The sequence below is a fragment of the Chelonia mydas genome, chromosome 3 (genome assembly GCF_015237465.2).
Source record: "Chelonia mydas isolate rCheMyd1 chromosome 3, rCheMyd1.pri.v2, whole genome shotgun sequence".
NCBI lineage: Eukaryota > Metazoa > Chordata > Testudines > Cheloniidae > Chelonia > Chelonia mydas.
The window spans coordinates 153980188-153998324 of NC_057851.1; the positions used below are offsets into that span (position 1 = coordinate 153980188).

Below are 18137 nucleotides of genomic sequence, written 5' to 3' on the forward strand. Positions count from 1 at the left end.
GGGACTCATGAGCATTAGTTGAATTGCCAACAGCACCGCGAGACGGCTACTGTGCATGCACATCCCACCAGGTACTGTTACCGAAAATCTCCGAACTGCGGTACCGGGACACACCAACACCTTAAGTGGAGCACCCACAGGGAACTTGAAGAACTTTTAAATCCTTTAGGACACTGTTATGGCTTGCTCTTTTCTGTAAAAGCCTTATAAATAATGGGCTTGAGGAATCTCAGACTGATTTTACATAAACAGAATTATTCTCAGTATATATCAGTGTAAGGTCTCAATCCTGCAAAGACTTATGCAAGTGCTTAATTTAACTGAAGTCAGTTGGACACATTGCCTGCTTAAAGTTAGGTCCTCAAACTGCAAAGACTTGCATATTGCTTAAGTAGTGGAAAAATCAGGCCCAATAGTCTCACAAGAGATCTCAAGATGATCAAGGGATATTCGTTCATGAAGGCTGGACAGAGAGCCATTTTCTCTTCAATACACATACAAATTCCAGCTACACATGACCACCAAGACTCGAAAAAACTCTATAGTGTTCAGATCTTTGGGCAAATTTCAACACATGAAGAGGAAAAAACTCTAAAGGTTTCTCTCAAACAAACTAGAAATTCCACCTTTAACAGAAATCCCATGCTATTTTATATCAACATGTGAAATTAACACAAAAGACGAAAAAGTAAATCTGACTTACTTTTAAAACATTTTTTCTTTAGACAACTGAAATAACTGGACTACAGACAACAAATGTTAAGGGAAAACCCTGCTTCCCCTTTCATCTGCAGACACATAGGGCCCAATAGGTAGTGGAACATGTTCCACTGCACAGAACACAGATGAGGGGAACTTGCACAGGAGGCCTCCACTCCCTGGTCTCCATGGGGCTGTGAAGGATGGAGGATAAATTAGCAGATCTGGGACTGGAGATCTCTGGTTCAAATGTATCTGTGTGAAGTGGGTCAGGACTGAGTCTTCAGGAGTTGCATAGTGGCTCCATGGCCTAGGGTAGAGAGGGGAAGGATGCTATTTCCCTGGCCACTGGAGAACTCTCCTCCATCAAGCCACATCACTTTGATTTGCTGCATATCAGGGTTTCTCCCTTAATAAAAAATTTAAGAACTTTTGAACCATTAAAGATTTTTTATCCCTTTCTTTATTAAAACAAAACAGTGACATTTAAGTGTCAATCACTACCCCTGAAAAGCCCTATTCATTTTATTACCTCTAGTTTGAGAGTGCTTCTTCTTGGAACTGTAATTCCTGGGAACAGATCTGCCATAATGTTCCCAAACAGAGGAACATCTTCTGCCAGAAACTTGGGTAAATTAGCTTCTTTCACTGAATTGATTATAATGAGAGCTTCTTCTTCTGCAGGAACACTAGTATCATAATTTCTAGAAAAATTATAAAAAGAATGTCAACTCAGTAATATTTAATATATGGTTCTACCTGTCTTACAACTTGGGAGAATATCATTCTCAGTTTCTAATTTATTTATAATTGTGCATCACACTGTATATTTTAGCAGATATTTTGGAAATAATCACATTTTTGTACTGAAAAGAGTTTGGAAGGACAAGGGGAGATCAAACTTCTTTATTTAATTTGAATTTCACTTTGGAACATAATTTTGCTCACTTTTCTCATTTGGGACCCAATCCAACTCTGAAATAAAATAAAAGATTCTCACTGACTTCAATAAAAGTTGGATCCAGGCCCATGAGTAGTAAAATTCATACAAAATCTATTCAACAGGAGGGAAAAAAGGCAAATGAATACAGTAAAACAGGAATTCAAGTCATAGTATATTAAAACAACAATCATAGAAATGTAGGGCTGGACGGGATCTCAAGAGGTCATCTAGTCCATCTCCCTGTGCTGAGGTAGGACGAAGTATACCTAGACTATCCCTGACAGGTATTTGGCTAACCTATTTGTAAAAGCCTCCTATGAGGGGGATTGCACAACCTCCTTTGGAAGCCTATTCCAGTATATAACTACCCTTTACAGTTAGAAAGATTTTCCTTATATCTAACCTCACCCTCCTTTGCTACAATTAAACTAATTATTTCTTCTCCGTGTCCATTGACAGTAGGACAACAATTGATCACCATCCTGGTTATAACATATTTGTACACATATCAGGTCTCCCCCTCAGTCTTTTCTCAAAACTAAACATCCCTAGTTTTTTTTAACCTTTCCTTATCAGTCATGTTTTCTAAATCTTTTATCATTTTTGTTGCTGTCTTCTGGGCACACTTGAATTTGCCCACACTTGAAAGTGTGGCATCCAAAACTGGAAACAATACTTCATATGAGGCCTCATCAGTACCAACCAGAGCAGAACAATTACCTCTCATGTCTAACACATAACACTACAGTTAATCCACCCCAGAATATCTGCCTTTTTTACAACTGCAAGACATTGTCTCATATTCAAATTGTGACCCACCATACCCCCAGATTCTTTTCAGCCTAGCCTATTATTCCCCATTTTGTACTTGGGGATTTGATTTTTCCTTCCTAAATGTAGTACTTTACACTTTTTTTTATTGAATTTCATCTTGCTGATTTCACACCAGTTCTCCAATTAATCAAGGTCAGTTTGAATTCTAATCCTCTAAAAGACTTGCAACGCCTTCTAGCTTGGTGCCATCTGTAAACTTTATAAGCATACTCTCTGCTCTATTGTCAAGTCATTAATGAAAATACTGAATAGTACCCAAGCCAGGACTGATCTGAGCAGGACCCTACTAGATGTCCCGGTTTGACAGCTAACCATTAATAATTACTCTGAGAACGGTTTTTCAACCAGTTGTGCACCATGTTTTGGTAATTTCATCTAGACCACATTTCCCGAGTTTGCTTATTAGAATGTCATGTGGGCCTTATCATGGCTAATACAATCCAGTTCTATAACATGGTCTTAACAGCAGTTAGAAAGAAAGAAAGACAGAAAGAAAGAGAAGCTTTTCAAGCTATTAAAGCTGAGGCCCCAGATACATGGGACTTTTTTTAAAAAAAAAAACAAGAAATGCACCTTACGGAGGAACATAATAAACACATCAAAGGTAACTGGTTCCAAACTCCTTATATTTCTCCAGGAATATCAATAAAAGAGGAGTAGAAATCATTATTGCCAAACATATACCTTACGAAATAAATGATAAATATATAGATAATGAAGGCAAATGTCTAGTTAAAGGTACAATCGGTGATAGAATACTAATGTTAGGAAGCATTTATGCCCCTAATCAAGGTCAAATGCCTTTTTTCAGAAAGTTATCTCGGACACTAGAAGATTTTAGAGAAGGAGATATTATTATTGGATATGATTATAATTGTATCCAGATCCCTGGTTAGATAGATCAGAGAGGTAGTATAATAAAGGACAGATTAATTCTGCTCCTGATTTTCTATCTAATGAATAAACATATTTGTGTGACTCCAAGAGGTGTATTAACCCAAAGGAAAGAGACTACTCCTTCTTTTCAATATCTCATAGAAAATATATGATCTCTAGATCTTTGCTTAGTACAGCAATGTCAGCACTGCAAGGAGGCATCTCGATGAGATCATGCATTAGTTTGGCTTCTTATATGACAGTGGAAAGACACACTAAAATGAAAAAATGGAGATTAAACATCTCACTTCTATGGGATGACAAGAAAAGAGCTGAAGCTATCAGAGAGGAAAATAAGCAATATTTTAAGGAAAACAATGCTGACTAGATTTAAAAAAGCACTCTGTAGGATATCTTGAAAGCAGTTATTGGGGCATTGTAATTAACAAAAAATTCTATGTTAGAAAAGTTAGAAAAGAGGAAATGCAAACATTGGTCAACAAGGCTGAAAAATTTAAGTTACACCAGAAAACTCAATCGCAGAAAACAAACAAGAGGTCAGAAGCAAGTTACATTCGCTCCAAACAGAAAAATCTGAACTGGCAATTAGATACACAAAACACCTATATTACAAAAAGATTAACAAAAATTGATAAATTACTAGCTAATAGACTAAAAATGTAAAAGGAAGCAAAATTATACCTCCAGTCTGGAAAGCTCCATATAAACTGGCAACTGGCCCAAAAGACTTTTGCAAACTTCTATAGGAGACTTTACTCCTTGGAGTCAGTTGACCATAAGCTGATAGAGGAATATTTAGCTAAAGCTGATATACCAAATCTATCTAGAAGCCCTGGAGCAAGATATTAAATCAGAGGAAGATCTAGAGGTTATTAAGTCCCTTAAAAATGGTAAATCCCCATGCCCTGGTGGATTTCATCCAGAATTCTGTAATTTTTTTAGGGCACAACTAATATAACAATTAACAGTATCTTCAATGAGCTAACAAAAAAAAAATCTCAGATACTTGTAGAGACGGACAAGCTGCTCCCCAGCTCCTCTGGCCTTCCCCCAGCTCTGGGTCCACTCCAGGTACCTTCTCATGCTCCCCAGCAGCCAGGCCCATCTCACTCTACAGCTAGAGGAGACTCTGTCTGCTCCTGGCCCACTGCCCTCTTATAAGGGCCAGCTGAGCCCTGATTGGAGCGTGGCCACAGCTGAGCCTCTTTCCCCAATCAGCCTGGGAGCTGCTTGCCCCCAGCCACAGCCCTCTCCTGGGCTGTTTGAAGCCCCTCAGGGCAGGAGCGGGGTGACCACCCTGCTACAGAGTCATTTGCCCAGTCAATCAACAATATTGGTAGTCTATCGCTAGCAATGACTACCAAACATTGCTGATTGATTGGGCAAATGATTGGCCTGTTCAGTCACCAATAATCCTAATATAAATGGAATTACAATAGGAAACAGGGAATGCAAATCAACCTTATACGCAGACAATGTCATGGTATTTGCTATGAATCCTGTTCACATACTATAAGAAGTGCAAGAGGAAATCTAAAAATTTGACAGTGTCAGGATTTAAAATAAATTGTGACAAGTCAGAAGTTCTGGATGTAGGTGTAGGCTCTGATCTATAGAAAGATAGAAAAGATAAATATAAAAAACAAATGGGTAACTACTTCAATAAGATACTTGGGAATACACATTTCTAAAAGACGACACACCTTAAATAATATTAATTATACTAATTTGATTAAGAATATCAAAACAGATCTGGAAAGTTGGTCAAGAGAAGGTTAACTCACCTTGTGCAGTAACTGAGTTCTTCGAGATGACTCCCACTCTTGGTGCTCCACTGTAGGTGGGACAGCACCCCCTGCACCTGGGATCAGAGATCTTCATCAGCCATGTCTGTTAGACCACATACGCACATCTCCCCACTCTCATGCTGTGAGTGGGACTTATATACAGCGCTGTGCAGTCTGACCACCTCCAGTTCCTTCTCAGCCACAGAGCATATGTTTTAGGCTCTGAAGCAGAGGGGAAGAGGGGGTAGTGGAGCACCTGTAGGAGGACACATCCTGAAAAACCTCAGTTACTGCACAGGGTGAGTAACCTTCTCTTCTTCTTCGAGTGATGTCCCTATGGGTGCTCCACTGTTGGCGACTAGAAAGCAGTGCCCCTAAATGGACAGCTGGGGCTTCGGAGCGACATGTATTGCCTATGATAGGACAGCATGTCCTAGGAGAGTGTCTGCTGCAGCAATGTGCGTAATAGAGTAGTGCTGGGTGAAACTGTCTGTTGATACCCATGTGGCAGCTTTACAAATGTCACCAATGCGGACATTATTCAGAAAAGCTATCAATGTGGAAAATGAACTTGTGGAACGTGTTGTAATTGTGGTAGGAGGTTGTCTGTGGTGGAGTTCGTAAAATAAATGTATACACTGTGAGATCTACTTGGAAAGGCATTGTTAAGAGATGGCTGTGTCTTGGATCTTTTGGTGGTTGAGAAGAATAATCATGGTGATTTTTGGAAATGTTTAGTCCTGTCCAAATAAAACACTAATGCTCGTCTTACGTCTAGGGTACGTAGAGCTGCCTTCTGTTGGTTATGACGACACTTTGGGAAGAAGCAAGGAAGGTATATTAGTTGTTTGAGGTGGAAAGATGATGGAACCTTAGGTAGTAATCTTGAATGTGGGCATAGGGTAACTTTGTCTTTGTGCAACAGTGTGTATGGTGGATATGCCATAAGGACCGTGATTTTGCCCACTCATCGGGCAGCAATGATGGCGACAAGAAAGGACATTTTCATTGACAGATGCAGGTAAGAACAGGTCGCCATTGGTTCAAATGAGGGTTTAGTCAGAGAACATAGCATGAGGACGAGGTCTCAGGCAGGGGTCAGGTCTCGTATGTGGGAATAAAGATTTTGGAGACCCTCCAGAAAGCGTTTTGTGAGCGGGTTTGTGAAGATGGAATAGCCATCTATGTGTCAGTGAAAAGTAGTGATTGCCACCATGTTAACCTGAACAGAGCTGGTAGATAATCCTGATTGTTTAAGGTATAACATGTAGTCCAGGATAAGTGGTAGCTGAGCACGTGCTGCATCAACTTGGTGGGAGGCACACCAGCATTGAAATCTAGTCCATTTGTAAATGTACGTGCATCTAATTATATCATGCCTACTATTAAAAAGTATCTGTTTGACTGCACACAAACAGCTTATTTCCGAATCCCAGAACCACGTAGGAACCAGGGCTTGAGGTGGAGCATCTGTGGATTGGGACGGAGGATGCGTCTTGTGGAAGGACTGTGGTGTTGGACAGAGAGAGATCGGCTGACATACTATATGCGAAGGAGGTAAGTATACTAGACCTGTTATGGCCGTGTTGGAGCTCTAAGAATGATGGGAGCTCAGTCCTCCTGTATTTTGCAAAGTAAAAAGAATAGGAGGGCCAAAGGAAGGAAGGCATAGAGGAGTGATACATACCATGTGATAAGGAATGTGTCTCCCAATAATCTGTGTTCCAGTCCTGCTCTGGAACAGAATTGAGAGCAATGAGTGTTTTGCAGAGTAGCAAACAGATCTATGTAAGACATCCCCATTGGTTGAAGATGGGCTGACAGGCTTGCATGTCCAGTTCCCACTCGTAATCATGGGAGAATCTCCTGCTCAATGCATTCATGGTGTCCAGGGAGGTACGCTGCTGAAATGGTGATGTTATGTTGGATACACCTGTTCCACATTTTGAGTGCCTCCGAACATAAAGAATGGGATCTTGCTCTGCGGGCGAGACTGTCCTTCATGACTCTGATGGCGTGATGTTTGAGGAGAGGGAGGAAACGTGGCAGGCTTTGTGCACCGCTCGTAGTTCAAGGAGGTTGATGTGTAGAGTAGATTCAGTTAACAACCAACTGCCCTCACTATGTGATTGTGGAGATGTGCTCCCCAACTGATTAGGGAGGCATCAGTTGTTAGAATCATGGTCAGTGGTGGTTAGAGGAAAGGAACTCCGACACAGACACAGACATTGTTGGGCTGCGTACACCAAAGTAGTGAGTCCTTGACTCTCATCGGCATGGATAAAAGTTTGTGGAAGCTGTGTTTGTGGGGAAGAGATACTGTATGGAGCCACGCCTCAAGACACCACATGTATAGTCTTTTGTGTCTGATCACGAAAGTGGCAGCTGCCATGTGGCCTAGAAGTTGCAGGCACATTCTGGCAGAGATCTGGAGCCATAGACACCGACTTCCCCTCTGCCCGGTGGGTGCTTGACCCCCCCGACCCCGAGCTCCTGGTCCCACCCCTGCCCTGCCTCTTCCCACCCCTGCACTGCCCTTGCCCCACCCCCGTTCCACCCCTTCCCCAAAGTCCCCGCCCCACCCTGCCTTTTCCCACCCCAGCCCCGCCCCCATTTCACCCCCTTGCCCCAAGTCCCCGCCCCTGCCCTGCCTCTTCTCCTCCTCCTTCCCTGAGCATGCCACGTCCCTGCTCCTCCCCCGCTCCCTCCTGGAAAGTCCTAAGCACCGCCAAACAGCTGTTAGGCAGCGGGCGGGAAGCGCTGGGAGGTGGAGGAGTGGGGACACGGTATGCTTGGTGAAGGAGGAGGCAGCGAGGAGAAGTGGGGGTGGGGAGAGCTTGGCTGCCAGTGAGGGCAGAGCATCTGCTAATTTTTCCCCATGGGTGCTCCAGCCCTGCAGCAGCCACGGAATCAACGCCTATGTCTGGCGCAGACCTATACATTGGATATCAGATCTAGTATAGCGGAGAATCTGTGAGGTGGTAGGAAGGCTCTGGCTTGTATGGCATCCAATTGTGTGCTGATGAATTCCAGGTGTTGTACCCGGAATTAGAGTAGACTTTTCTAGGTTTATGAGAAGGCCTAGCTTCATAAACAGGTCCATCGTTACAGGACTGCTTGGATCGGGCCTTGAGGAGACAATTGTCCAAGTATGGAAAGATGACAATGCTTGTTTCCTTAGACAGGCAGCAACTACCACCAGGACCTTGGAGAACACCTGAGGGTCTGTCAATAGTCCAAAACACAGTATCGTGTACTGACAGCGATTGTCACCCATGACGAATCAGAGAAATCATCTGTGGGCAGGATGTATTGTGATATGGAAATGTGTGTCTTGGACGTTGAGGGCTGAGAACCCGGCCCCCTGTTCAATTGCTGGGATAACACTGGAGAGGATAACCATCTTGAAGCGTTGCAGTTTGACAAACTTATTTAGACTGCGAAGCTCCAGGATGGGTCACCCGTCACTGGATTTCTTCTGGATGAGGAAATAATGGGAGTAGAAACCCTGTCCCCTGTTTTGGAAAGGAACCAGTTCTATGGCTCCCAGCTGCAGAAGATGACTTATTTCTCCCTGTAGAATGGGTTCATGAGAGGGGTCCCGGAAGAGGGACAGGGAGGAGAGATGGTGGGGCAAGATAGGAAAGGAATGGAGTATCCTTCCTTGATTATCTCTAGAACCCACTTGTCCAAGGTGATGAGTTTCCATGATGGAAAAAACGGAGTTAGTTGGTCACCAAACTGGTGGGATGTCAAATATGGTGGGGAGTCCGGTGGCTTTTTAAGGTGCCACCAGACTCCTCGGCTACCATTCTGAAAGATGGTGGGAATGACTGGAAGAGGGGAGGCTTCCCTATGGGTATGGGCGGGAAGCAGGGGGAAAATGAAACCTAAGCTATGAAATAACTGTAAAGATAAAGTAAATAAAAAAAATTTTTTTAAGAAGAAAAGGAGAAGAAAAAAATACTAACTACACTACAACTAACAGGTAGGGCACTAGCTACTGAGGGAACAGGAAAAAGCGGGCTCTGCTCTGGATTCCATCTCAGACTAAAAGTGGTAGAAAAGGAACTGGGAGGAGTCAGACTGCACAGCACTATATATATATGTACCACTCACTGCACAAAAGGGAGGAGGTGCGCATGTGTGGTCCGACAGGCACTGCTGATGAAGATCTCCAATCCCACGCGCCGGGGCACTGCCGCACTTACAGTGACGCAGTCATAGGGACATCACTTGAAGAAGAACATGAAATTTCAGGTTTGGCAAAACTGCAGTAGTTAAAATGAATGTCTTATCCCAAAATCACTTCTTTTTCCAAACAGTTCAAGTTTCAGGCCCAGGAAATCTCTTAGATCAAATGGTAATCCAGGATAAATTCATTTGGGGAAATAAGAAACCCAGTGTTAAGCAATTTACTTTACATAGGTCATGGTAAAAGGGAGGATTGGCTCTGTCAAGATATGCAAATTTGTGAATGAGCGCTCCAATGATTGGGACCTTTTAAGTCTGTGATATATGCCATCATGTGCCAGCAATGTCCCTCTCCCATGTACACTGGCCAAACTGGACAGTCTCTACACAAAGAATAAATGGACACAAATCTGACATCAGGAATTTTAACATTCAAAAAGCAGTAGGAGAGCACTTCAATCTCCCCAGTCACTCAATAAAAGACTTAAAAGTGGCAACTCTTTAACAAAAAAACTTTTAAAACAGACTCCAACGAGAAACTGCAGAACTGGAATTAATTTGCAAACTGGACACCATCAAATTAGGCCTGAATAAAGACTGGGAGCGGATGGGTCATTACAAAAACTGATTTCCCCACACTAATTTCCCCCCGTTACTCACACCTTCTTGTCAACTGTTTGAAATGGGCCACCCTCATTACCACTACAAAAGTGATTTTTCCTTCTTTGGTATTCTACTGTTAATTGAATTGCCTCATTAGCACTGCCCCCCACTTGGTAAGGCAAGTCCCATCTTTTCATGTACTGTGTATATATACCTGCTACTGGCTTTTCCACTCTATCCATCTGATGAAGTGGGTTTTAGCCCACAAAAGCTTATGCCCCAATAAATTTGTTGGTCTCTAAGGTGCCACAAGGACTCCTCATTGTTTTTGCTGATACAGACTAACATGGCTACCACTCTGAAACCTGTCACCAGTTGGAAGAGTGGGTATAGCCAAGGGTTTTGGAAGAGATGAGAAGTTAGCAGTTGGGAGTGGGAAAATATTGGCCTATTTGAACAAGGGAATGAAAACAGCAGGTGCAAACAGAGGGAGTGAAGCCTAGAAAATGTTTGGAAATATACTTTCTATATAAATTAAGTGATAACACAAGCCATACAGGAAATGGGTTTGTCTATACTATTTATATATTGTGACAAAGTTCCTCCTCTACCTTGGTGGATCTTGTGCTTATTGGCAGATTTGCTTGCCTTGGAGCTTCACGGCAGCCCTCAGCTTGGCCGTTTTTCTGAACCCACAGTCCAGGTTGACTCCTCCTGTGTCTGACCAGGAGTTGGGAGGATTTGGTGGGAACCCGGGCTTGCCCTCTACTCCGGATTCCAGCCCAGGGCCCTGTGGAATGCAGCTGTCTAGAGTGCCTCCTGGAACAGCTGTGTGACAGCTACAACTCCCTGGACTATTTCCCCATGGCCTCCTCCCAACACCTTCTTTATTCCCACCATAGGACCTTCCTCCTGGTGTCTGATAATGCTTGTACACCTCAGTCCTCCAACAGTCCATGTTCTCACTCTCAGCTCCTAGTGCCTCTTGCTCTCAGCTCCTCACACGCACACCACAAACTAAAGTGAGCTCCTTTTTAAAACCCAGGTGCCCTGATTAGCCTGCCTTAATTGATTCTAGCAGCTTCTTGACTGGCTGCAGGTGTTCTAATCAGCCTGTCTTTATTGTCTCCAGAAGGTTCCTGATTGTTCTGGAACCTTCCCTGTTAACTTACCCAGGGAAAAGGGACCTACTTAGCCTGGGACTAATATATCTGCCTTCTATTACTCTCCTGTAGCCATCTGGCCCGACCCTGTCACAATATATACACATATGTAAATTCCCACATGTGCATAACAACAGCTACTAAACACTTTGGACCAAATTCATCCATGGTGTACCCTCATTATCTTCAGTGAAGTTATATCATGAAAGAATTTGGCTCTTTATCTCCCTGATGTAACTCTGAACATGTGAATGTAAGTAAAGTACAACAGATAATGTCTGCTTCTGGTTGTCTGCTATCTCTTCCTGGACAGAAATGCACCACATTCTTTTTACAAACCCAAAACTACAAGACATTGTGGACACCTAGGTGCTACCAAGCACATGCTGATGCTAACAGGAGTTGAGGGTGTTCAGCAATTCACTGTTCTGGAAGTTTAATACTTAAAATCTAGCTGTTTGAAAGTAGGATGCACCACTACCAAGGCTTTGTATCAACATACAAAATAAAAACCTCTAACTGCACCTCTGTGCTCGCTCATAAGCAGTATGTGATGCCAAATCAAGGTTTTACCAATGGAGTTAATATTGATCTTGCTTGTTTTTAAAGCTGGAGTCTTCAATGTAACTATCATCGATTAAGTCTTTTGCACATTTTTAAAGCAATTTTACATTTTTGTTTGTTTAGGGTAATGATTATAACAGAGCTCCTCAGTCCTCCAACTTCCACCTTGTGATGAGACATCCCAAAATCCACTGGGCTGGTGATGTCAGTGTGTAAGTCAATACTCTTGTTAAAGATTCTCTGCTTACAACATTTTAGTTGTGAGATTGTGTGTTATTTTGCTTGTTAAGACACCATAATAAAGACCTAAATTTTAGTAATATAGTGTGGGAGAGATTTAGACTCTTACTCACTGTATTTTTAATTCTTTTTTCTTCTGTCCAGCCCTCAATAACACTGTCTTTATGGCTCTCATACCAAAATCATAATGATCCTAGAAAACATTAAATATATTTCCTTAACAAGGCTAAAAGAACATAACAATTTCTTAAATAATATCAGACATAAATTGACATACGCGCTTGAGAACAAGAAACTCAGTGGGATTGCTTGGATGCAGACAAAGGCAAAAGTTGTCCCTGGTACTATATACTTACTATATAACCCACTAACAATGCCCCGCAGCTGCCTTTCCACCTCCCGTTCCCCCTCCCCTCCAGTGACTGAAGGGGTGTTAATGGGCCACTTCACATCAACTGGTCCCTTGAAATATGTGTTGACTACTTATGCTAAACAATCTGTTCCACCTTGTATTTAACTGTGTCACTCTGAGTAGGTTTACCAGACCTGAAGAAGAGCTCTGTGTAAGTCAAAAGCTTGTCTCTCTAACCAACAGAAGCTGGTCCAATAAAAGATATTACCTCTTGTCTCTCTAATTCTGAAAATTATATTTTACCTGTTGTGACAGCTGATTACAAGCCAAGTGGTAAAGATTGACCAATTTTCCAGAGAGTGACTTTGCTGATTTGAAACCTTCTGAAAATAACATTACTTCAGCAATGAGTTGATAATCTGGTACCATCATTGAGACAGGTCGAAATAGAGATTTTAAATTGTCTGGGAGTTCTACACGGCCTTTGTAGCTGGTGAAGAAGAAGAAAATGACTCAAGACTTCAAAAGTTACATCTGTATTAATTATCTGGGAGTTAGAATAGTAAGAAACTAAAGAATGATTTCTCAAACACAAAAGAAGTTATAGTATAGGTACAGTACTTAGATATTTTAATTACATAAAATATTTTGGTATTATCCTAAGGGAATTAAACAGCAAAGTTTTATTGCTTACATCAACACATTTTATTTAGTCCACAGCAGATAATTTATTTTAGGATTGCCAGGTTATAACAATTTCCCTTAAGTTTAGATGTTTTGAATAAATACAAATGCATGCATGCACAATCATTAGTTTTGGTATAAAAACAGGCAGGAGATAATTAATTATCTACAGATATGCTTCCATTCTCTTTTAGAAGAGTGTAAGACTTATGCAGATTCAGACACCTGCAACTCCTCTTGCCTTCTTTGGGATCTGTGTGTGTTCAGCTGGCATTCAGTACCTCTCAGGATTTGATATAAAATTCCTATTAATGCATATAGGAGCTATATTCATAAAATCTCATATGCAGACACATCCCTAAACTTTTATTCTATGGATCAGCATAATCACTGTACATGAAAAGATGGTAAACATTTACATTTTTTCTTTTCTTATGCCTACACTTTAACAATAAAACCAAGGAATCTTGCTGTAAAGAGAAATGGTACTTGCAGTATAACAACAGGCTGCCCATTAAACCTATACAGGACAAAACACCTATTCCAGCTGTTACTACAATAATCTGACCAATCTGAGTTAGCACGTGCCATCAAAACACATGGGGATGAATGCACATAACAAAATGTGGATCAATAGCAAATGTGTTTTCTGAAGACAGAACATTGAGATGAGAATGGCTGTCCATCTTTAATTCATAACCCTTCACTCAATCCATACTGTAATTCTGGACTAACTTTCAGTAACACAAAAATTAATGATTCAGAGACTGAAAAAGGTTCCTTTTGGCTCAGCTAAAACAAGAATACTGTTGCATAGGAGGCAGAGAGAAGTACATTTGTCTCTCACTACCAGTCCTTTTCTGTCCCCTCAGCCAGGTTTCAAAGGCGCAGACATATGCTTCTCCCTTCACCCAAGGAACATATAACATTTATCACCAGTACTTCTTAAATGTATAATTTCTTCTGACTGCTTGTAATGGAGCAAGAAAAACAGACTTCTGAAAAGAAATGACAGCATTATGACATAGTCTTTTATTACATTATCACATAGTATTTTCCCCTGGACCCCTGCTTCATTCAGTGCATAAGATGAATAATGTTCAGGAAATGAGGCAAATATTCAATACTTCTTTTTATCCTCATTATTTAACAGGTGGGCCCATTCTTCATTTACTGTAAGTCACCCAAACCCTGCAATGAATAAAGAATTATTAATCTTTTTTTGGGCTTTTCTATCATTCTCATCATTGCTTATCTGAACTAATAAACATTGATGAATTTATCTTCAACAACATCTCTGAGAGATTAGGAGGGTTTTCACAAATAATGAAATGAGATTAAGGCAAAAAACCATTAAAATCTCCATTAATTTTGGACACCTCAGTGATTAATAATTCTATAGTCACTGCAGGATTTGAATGGTTTCCATAGCATGGGACCACACATTGAATGATAAGGATAAGGATAAAAAGAAATATTGAATATCCCTGGAATATCATCTATCTTGTACACTAAATAAGGCAAGCATCATGTGGAAAAAAGGTATGTAATTATACAACTAAAGGTGAACATAATGAAAACATATAATGGGGCAGCGTCAACTGCTGTGTATGCAGTTTCCTTTCCTTTGTGGTCCAGCTCTTGCCAAACTGGCTTTTCTCTATTCAAGTCCAATTAGTCCAGTCCACCAATTTAACATAAAATGAATCACGCAGCTCTTATGTTCCAGGGCTTGCAGTCTTCCTCTACTTCTCAGGTGTTCCCTGGAGGCAGCCTGATGTTAGATTGTTTACCCTGTCTCATCCAAGCCCTTCTGCCTCCCTTATTCTCTGTTCTTCTTTTATAGCTGGGCTTGTTTTCTTTACTGGTTCAAGCTGTGCTTGTCTCCATAAATGGTGTGATCAGCATAGTTGCTTGTAAGTAGGGAAGGCTTTCTTCTCTCTTCTGCCTATGTTCTGTATGGGATTTGTAAACCTCATCACAAATCCTCCCTCTCAAGGCTGAGTTCTCAAGGCCTACTTCTCTTGACAGAAAATCTGTATTGTGATGCAATTTTCCTGTCTGGTGCTTGTATCCAAAAGGCATATGGTTGCAACGATAGATACTATTGCATGATCCTAGGGTTTGTCTATTTCAGGGGTTCTCAAACTTCATTGTACTGTGAACTCCTTCAGACAATAAAAATTACTACACGACCCCAAGAGGGAGGTTGAAGCCTGAGCCAGCCCGAGCCCCCAGTGTGTATGTGTGTGTGTATGTGGGCAGGGGGCCTGTAACCCGTGGGCTTTGGTTCTGGGCACAGCAAGTCTAAGCCAGCCCTGGTGACCCCATTAAAATGGGGTCCCGACCCACAGTTTGAGAACCACTGGTCTATTTCATTACATTCAGCCAGCACAACAGGGAATGATTGCTAACCAACGTGAGTTCATTCCCCAGGAAGTAGTACTATAGGTTCTCTATCAACCACTTGGTAGCCAAACATTCCTTCTCTATCACCGAATATACCTCTCAAAAAAATGAGCTTCTGGCTGAGGTACACTACCAGGTGTTCTTCTCCTGTACCTCCTGGGAATGGAGACCGCTCCTTGACCTATTTTGGAGGCAATTATTTTCAAGACAAATTACTTCAAGTCCAGGCTATACTACACTGGGTGTCTGCAGGATATGTCTTTCAGGTCTTGAAAGTATCTTTCACAGATTGGCATTCTAGGAAGGCCCATATTTGCATTTTAATGGTGGAAGTTTTGTAGACCTGTAACACATGGACCTTATCCAACAAGGGGCAGTCTTACCTGCCACTGACCAAGTATCCCGAGTAATGGACTTCCCATTTACTTTCTGTGCACTTGGCAAGGTTGGCCATCAACCTGGCTTCCGGCAGTGCTTGAAGGACAGTGGCTACTTTGTCCAGATGGGAATTCCAATCTTTCCTATAAATGACTACATTTCTGAGGAATGCCACCACATATTGATTATGAGGTTGGAGTAGTCGCTCCATCAACCGTTGAAAAGTAGCCACTGCTCTATGCAACTTGAAGGACATCATTTTAAAATGGAATCAGCTGAGTAGTGTGGAAAAAGCCATCTTCTCTTGAAAGTCAGGTGTTAAGGGAATTTACTAGTACCCCTTTGCCAAATCCAGAGTTGTGATGCACTGGGCTTCTCCTAACCAGTCTAAGAGTTCATCCACCCAAAGCATAGGGTAGGCATCACGTTATGAAACTGGGCATCAAATTTTGAAATTGCACTCAGTTTTCTGAGGTCTGTACAAAAACACAGTGCCATCTGGCTTTGGGACCAGCATAACTGGACTCCTCCAGTCACTTTGGGATTCCTCTGTTATCCCAAGTTCTAACATGGCCTTGAACTCTTTCTCAACTTTTCCTCTCAGTTTGTTGGGGACTGGTCAGAGCCCCTTCTGTATTACTTTACTGGGCTCAGTATTAATAAAGATAGTGTGCAATGGACATATTCCTGGGGTGGGCTAAAAACACCTTTGTAAATGTGGCCACCAGTTGAGATGTCTGCTCCTTTTGCTCCTAGTTTAGGTTCTCTCTGAGAGGCACTAAGTTTGTTTCAGGTACTAATTAATTTGGGGTCCTAATTTTGGGTCCTCAGGGTACAGCATGACAAAGAGGCCTTCCCTGGCTTCTGCACATTTATATGGTAAATTTGCTGACATTTCCCCGCCCCCCGGTTGTTAAATACTCCATGCTTCCTACCGTCTTCATTACCTAATGAGGTCCTTGTCACTTGGCTATCCACTTTGATTCTGAGTTTGGAAGAAGAACCAGAATTTGGTCACCTAGCTGGAGGGTGTATGGTTGAGCCCCTTTATTATAATACCGTCATTGCCATTCCTGCACTTCTTCAAAGGTGTGGGGTTTTTTTGTTTTTGTTTTGGGTTTTTTTGAGTGTAGGGACCCACAGTTCCCAGTCTCTCACATAACTTTAAGACACATTGTACAAGGATTTTGGCTCTTGGAGCCTGGCTTTCCCATGTCTCCTGCACTAGGTCTAGTATGCCTCTTGACTTTTGTCCATACAACAGTTCAAATGCAGAAAATCCTATTGAGGCTTGTGGTACTTCCCTGATGACAAAGAGCAGGACTGGGAGTAGTTGGTCCCATTGTCAAGGGTCCTGGATGATGAATTTCTTGAGTATTCTCTTTAATGTCTGTTTAAATATTTTAACAAAGGCCATCTGTCTGTGGATAGTACACAGATGTGCACAGCGCTTTGACTTTCAATATATCAATGCAGATTTCTCTCATCATCCAGAATATGAAATTAGTTCCCAGTCTATCGGGATCTCTTTGGGGATGCCTACCCATGAGAAGACCTTCTGCAGCTTGTTAGCGATAGTCTTGGTGTTTGTGGATCAGAGTGGTATGGCTTCCAAGTATCAGGTGGCATAGTCTATAATAAGTATATAATTGTTGTACAGAGGCACTGTTCTCTAGGGGGCTTATCTGGTTGACTCCTATTTGTTCAAAGGGGGCCTCCATCAAGGGAAGGGATACTACTGGATCCCATGGGACTCCGTCAGTGGACATAAACTGGCAGTTGGGACATGATGTACAAAAATTCCCAACTTTTTTGAGGATACCTAGACTGAGTCTTATCTTTCTCCAGGTGTCCCACACAAGGAATTGCAGATGAAGAAGCTAATGATATAACCCTGGTACTAGTAAATGTGTATGGATCTCCTGCATCTGCTTGTCTTGGTCTATGTGATAGAATCAGTCCATCTTGAGGACAAAGAGGGGGCACTGTTGTGCCTTCAAGAGGTCCACATCCTCTCCTTATTGATCACTGCTACTTGTTCGAAGGTCTGACTTAAAGTCTCATGTCATTGCTTTGCTCCACACAGAAATCTGAGCCTCTCTGAGTCCAGTTGCAGTGGTGAGTGTCTCGTCTGGACTCATGGAAAAACATTCCTTGGGATCTTCTGCCTTGCCTGGATTGACTACAGACTCTGTGGTCTCCATTATGCCTCCAGATGGAATTGTCACTCACCTCTCACCTTTCTAGTCACTTCTCTTTCCAGGTCTATTTCCTTGTGAACTGGGAGGTGAGTAGCGCGAGGCCCATAAAGGAGAAAAAGTCCTTAATACTTCTTTTGGGGTGTCTCCCTAGAGGTCCTGAGCTAAGGGGAATGTGACACTCTACACCCC

The 18137-nt window shown here is 42.0% G+C and overlaps 1 protein-coding gene across 1 annotated transcript in view; it reads right to left on the bottom strand.

Moving 5' to 3' along the window:
• The window catches only part of DNAH14 (dynein axonemal heavy chain 14), a 514964-nt gene that overhangs the window by 260014 nt on the left and 236813 nt on the right, over positions 1–18137 (bottom strand). Inside the window, exons 34-36 of the mRNA XM_043543588.1 lie at positions 12580–12766; positions 12038–12117; positions 1232–1403 (exon numbers count right to left, since the gene is read on the bottom strand). Of these exons, the coding sequence (XP_043399523.1) occupies positions 1232–1403; positions 12038–12117; positions 12580–12766 (439 nt within the window). The remainder of the gene's footprint in view (positions 1–1231; positions 1404–12037; positions 12118–12579; positions 12767–18137) is intronic.